The 5,131-nt window shown below is 41.6% G+C and overlaps 2 protein-coding genes across 6 annotated transcripts in view; one reads left to right on the top strand and one right to left on the bottom strand.

Annotated features, from left to right (window-relative positions):
* The window catches only part of BCAR3 (BCAR3, NSP family adaptor protein), a 167,854-nt gene extending 165,973 nt beyond the window's left edge, over nt 1-1,881 (top strand). The window contains exon 11 of the mRNA XM_025201913.1: nt 1,746-1,881. Coding sequence (XP_025057698.1) covers nt 1,746-1,766 — 21 coding nt within the window. The 3' untranslated portion in view covers nt 1,767-1,881. The remainder of the gene's footprint in view (nt 1-1,745) is intronic.
* FNBP1L (formin binding protein 1 like) overlaps nt 7-5,131 on the bottom strand; it is a 76,255-nt gene continuing 71,130 nt past the window's right edge. For 2 of the 5 annotated variants that reach the window (XM_025201918.1, XM_025201917.1), the window contains 4 exons: nt 4,858-4,952; nt 3,219-3,367; nt 2,692-2,850; nt 7-790 (listed from right to left, as the gene is read on the bottom strand). In XM_025201918.1, the coding sequence (XP_025057703.1) occupies nt 708-790; nt 2,692-2,850; nt 3,219-3,367; nt 4,858-4,952 (486 nt within the window). In that variant the 3' untranslated portion in view covers nt 7-707. Of the gene's footprint in view, nt 1,445-2,648; nt 2,851-3,218; nt 3,368-4,857; nt 4,953-5,131 lie in introns of those variants that run through there. The other 3 variants (XM_025201919.1, XM_025201916.1, XM_014519090.1) reach the window with 2 other exon arrangements.

Raw genomic sequence — 5,131 nt, 5'->3', positions numbered from 1 at the left:
ACAGCAAGTGCCTGGGTTGATGAAACTTCAACTGATACAGAGATCCCTCCCACTACCTCCCCTATCCTAATGTTACCTATTAAAATCAGATATGATACATTCTATTACTAGAATCACAAATGGGAGACAAGACAACATAAGCAGTAGGGGCTCTGCAGACAACTATATTTACACATATAAACATATCCAAATTTAAATTGTTTACAAGTAAAAGTGCACAAAGATCATTACAAAGTTTCACTCAAATTTCAACTGGTCCATACAATGAAGCATCACCTGGGAACAGACCTAGCACTGCAGTGATTAAACTGGAGTGTCATAATCCCAAATTAAGAGACAATCAAGAAGAAATTTCCTTTAAAATTATTTTAAAAACATTCATTAAAGTAAAATGAACAGATCCATGTCTTCAGTTTCAATGCATAAAATGTATGATGCACCATGTATCACATAAGGTAGAGCTCTAGAAACCACCTGCTGTGGCTACCTCAGCAGCTGCAGCACCGTGGAAGGAGTTACAGGAGGTCATACTGAGCTGAGACCCAAAGCCCTTTGTGGGATACTGTAATGGTAGTGTTGGCAATCAACAGATTTAGGCACTCTAGTTTAAGGCAGCGTCTGAATGGCAAGCAGTTGACTTCTAAAAACAGTCACTTGTCTTCTGGTGGTGAATCTGTGTGTTGTTCATGCCAGGTTTTCAGTGCTCACTATAGGTTACCGAAGTGCTGAAGACGGACCACAATTCTAGGAGCTCCTTTGACTGCACTGTCAGCTAGAGCTGAGATGTGTTCTTTTCCCCAAATCAACAACATAAATACGTTTAGGTTCACATCAGTTATAATGCTGAAAAACTGGAATGTAATGATAGTTGCAGTAGGAAAGTTATAGCAGCACACATGGACACTGGGATGAAAACTTCATTACAGGAGATATTTAAACAAAGTGGTTTTGCTACACATGAAAAAGAAGAAGATAAGCAATGGAGGAAAAAAGTTAGACTGACATGCCTGAGAACTCTAGACATGCAGGAGGAGGTTAGGGCGAGCACGGAGGTGGCATATGCAGACACTGACAAATGACAGGGTCTTGAATGACTACCAGTTATAATGGGGCTGGAAAAGAAGACAGCTGAGGCAATAAACTGTAACAAACTGGTGAACAGTTTGTACAACTTTCAGTACTTAGGACTATGATCTGGTTGCCTTAGTTTATACTGTTGTAATGGAGTCCTATTTTGCTGCAGAAATTTAAGAATTTGTAACAGGTCCTTAGCTACATATGGCAATGCTGAGAATGTTAGTGAATAAATGTATGTCTGCATGCACTCATGCAACTAGCTTTCTCCTTCTCATGGTGCCTCCCAGCCTAATGCCCTCCCCAAAAGCAGCTGCATGTAACCTCCTTCAACATCTCGCCCATTTTCTCAGAAACCCGCTTCAGGAACCTGCAGTCCAAGAGGAAAAAGAAAAGAACAGAGTTACTGAAGGTCTTCGGAAGACAGAGAGGTGCTCACTTCTAACTGGCCTTCCCAAATGGCTATAGATTCAACCTTGCATTTAATTCCTGAAGAACTAACCACATTTGATAGCAAGCAACAGCTTTCCAGGCTTTTTTTCCCCAACAGAATTTCCAGCATAGCCAGTTTTCTAGTACTCAAATAGTGCAAGTTAACTTCCAGTCCAGGTTCATTTAACATTAAGTGAGGAAATGGATGTACAACTAAACTTTGAATATTTAATCCATAGGTAATGAAGTCTGAAGCCTAGCTATGGATACCAAGCCCCTTTGTACTGGGAGTCTAGAACATCTGTCACAACTCAAAAGCAGGTACTTGCCAAAGAAGAGGCCAGAGAATGCAATGGAAAAAACACGTTTTGTGGCATTTTAACACTGTTGTAAACTCAAAAGTTTTCCAGTCCTAAGCAGTGTTATTAAATGCACAATAATTTTGGTCCAGTACCATTGGAAGAAAACAAAAGAAGCAAGACAACATACATACATGGGTAATTAAAGAGAACACAAAAAATACACAGAATCTTCCTGAGTGCAAGTTTATCTTTGAGAATCAGAATCTTGATTTCCTTATGCAATGAAAGCTGCCAAAATATTTACAAAGCAAGGAAAAAATATGAACGTTTTCAGTAACTGAACTCAGTTGTTAGAATGCTCTGGTTTGTCTTTCAAGAGTTTTCAGCTATCCACGTAGCACAGTTAAAGCTGCTGATGAAGGAATGCTGAGAGTCTAAAGAGGCTTTATAGAAATTGCACCTTGGGGAGTGGGTTATTGTCTGGTATATGTCAGACAGACAGAATTTTAAATTACTTGCTGAAGTAAATGAAAATTAAGATCAGATTTAAGATAAAAATCATTAAAAATACGGTGACTTAATCAATAGGTCAGATTCAATGATTTATGAAAGATGACTGCTAAAAGCAGATAAATACAAAGCAAATGGCACTGGTCAAATTTGCAGACCCATTGAACAAAAAAACTCCCCCTTCCTGCCCCCTTTTTCCCAAGTTTTACTACTGGCTAACTCTGAAAAAAAATTAAGTGGAACTCATAAAGAGAACAGAGCACTTATGCCTTTGGAAAGCCTAATACTTCCATGAAACTGTGATTCAGTGTTTTCCCTCTGGGATGTACAGCTGTAAACTGCGAGTGTAGTGTTTAGATATAGGTTACTGCACCTTTGCTACTTTTCTCTAGAGTTACATCTATGTATGATGTTGGCACATAGCCTTCCTCTCCGTTCTGTCTTCGAGCTCTTGTCCATCCATCTCCTTTATCCTCCTCAATAACATATAAAACTTCCCCTTCTTTCATTGCCAGGGTGCCTTCATTGTGACCTGAGAAAAAGAGAGACACAAGTCCCAAAGCTCAGGAAGAATTTAAAGCAAGTTTTTTCTCGGTATATAATTTCCAGATATATAAACAGGAAGTACCAAAATCCATGGAAATGAATATATGAACTACTATGGGTTTACAGACAAAAATCTGGTCCCCTGTTGTAGAGCTGAATATATGCCAATAGCTGCTTTAATATTTTTCTTAAAACATCGCAAAGGTATATTTCTCCTGACCTTAAAACTAGCTGCTTAATGTAGTTAGGTTATTTATGGAGAAAACAGAAGACTCTCCTAAGAAACAATCCATATGAGGTCTTGGGAGGGGGGGTGGTAACTGAAAGTATCATATTACATAGCATTAACCTTACCATCAAAGGGATAGATTGCTTTGCAGTGTCCAATAGCTGGTAAGGGATCATCATCTTCAAATTCATCATCAAATTCATTAGGGTGGGCATGCTGCTGCTGTGGGCCTCGAACTTCCTGGTTTGCATCATCTGTGTAGCTCCCCTCGGGGCTGTAACATAAAGGTCACAGTCAGGATAGTATATTTCTCAGGGAAAAATCTTTTAAAAAAAATCTTTGCAGGCATCTTAAAAAAGGCTGCTGTTACCACTGGGATCAATCACATCAAGATCTGCCAGCACTATTTACATTTACTCATTAAGGTTATTTTCTAACAGCAGCAGGCAGTGTCTATCTGCTAAAACAAACAACACAAAAGCACAAAGGGTGTTATAGAATGGGAAACTGAACAGTGGTCCTATGTGCATGTGGTCTGTTCATTTAAAGAATGGCCCTTCTGTGATGGCACATACTGTTCAAAGCTGTCATGCATTAAGTGTAGACTCCTCATTTTCCTTGACAAGAGAGGTAGTAAAACCTAAAACCTTAGGTCCATATACACGCCCTTTGATACATATAGGTTTGGCAGGAGTTGATTTTTATCAATAAACATCAATTTCACCTGTCACTGCCAAACATACAGAAAAATATTTCCATCAGTAATCATCAAAATTAATGGAAAGGGAACATTAAAAAAAACCAAATCTGGAACAGAGGTAAGGAAATCTGAGGCAGGGGGCGCTGCATGCATGTGTGCAGATGCACACTGCTCATCCACTGCAGGAGCTGGGGGCCATGCTGTGCTGGGGCAGGGGAGGGGTTGGATGGGCAGGGCTGTTGGGAGCTGGGAGGAGCCTGGTGTTGCCAGCTGCTCACTGCCCAGGTCCCAGCTGGGGATCAGGCACTGAGCATCTGTGAGCACCTGTGTAATCAGGGCTTGCTAGGAGTTCGGTCAGGCCAGGAAGGAGCTCTGGGAATATGGAGAGGCAGCAGTCACCCAGCCTGGGGCAAGTAGCAGCTCCTCACTCCCTGCAGCCCCTTATGGCATCAGCAGAGGGGCGGCCTTGCTCCTTGGTGGCCATGGCCTCCTGTTGCCCCCCTTCCCTCCCACCCCCCCAAGCAGTGCTGGGGCAGCAGCTGGGCCCTGGGGGCACCCCATATATCCTGGCTCACGCATGCAGGGGCCAGGTTGGGCAGGAGCTCTAAGAACCTGGGGAGAGGCAGCATGATCAGGACAAGGCATACAGGGGTGCCCCTGGGGCCCAGCTACTGCCCCTGTGCTGCCTGGAGGGGTGGGAGGCCATGGCCTTCAGCCAGGCTGCCCGTCTGCTGGTGCCTGCCTGAACCCTGAAAATTTAAATCAATAAACATCAATTTAGAAAAAGAACAAAAATACAAAACAAACAAACAAATAAAATTTGATAAAGTCCAAAAGAAATCCTTAGAAATAAAAATGGATTTTAGCCATCAAACTGATATAAAAATAAAAAGTGAATTCTGCCAAGCCTAGATATATAGCATATCTGGAAACTTGAGAGTTCTAAGGAGAGTCTCTGCTGCGTAAAGACCATATGGTTGTAGGGAGAGTAGCTATAACAATAACATCCAAAACAACCGAGAAATTCAAGATAGCTTCAACAGAAGGACAGCTGAAATAATGACCTCTCTCTTCCCTGTGTCACAAGATGGTTGATGTCACTGCTGTGCCGCCTGTCACCTCTTGCTGCTACTTTACCTTCAACTTCAGAAAGCCAAGCCTTTCAAGAAAACATAAAACAACCAGAGTCACTATTAACAGAAAATCCATTCTGAACCAGCAAATGCTCCATATCACCAAGTTTAGTTCTTCAACACACTTCAGAGAATGGACTTTACATGCCAAAATGGATCCCTGTTGTTTGTTAAATACTGCATATCTTCATGCAAACCCTCATTC

The sequence above is a fragment of the Alligator sinensis genome, unplaced genomic scaffold (assembly GCF_000455745.1).
Source record: "Alligator sinensis unplaced genomic scaffold, ASM45574v1 scaffold199_1, whole genome shotgun sequence".
NCBI classification, from domain to species: domain Eukaryota; kingdom Metazoa; phylum Chordata; order Crocodylia; family Alligatoridae; genus Alligator; species Alligator sinensis.
Note: the sequence above shows the minus strand (reverse complement) of the source record. Positions and strands in the feature narration are given on the sequence as shown.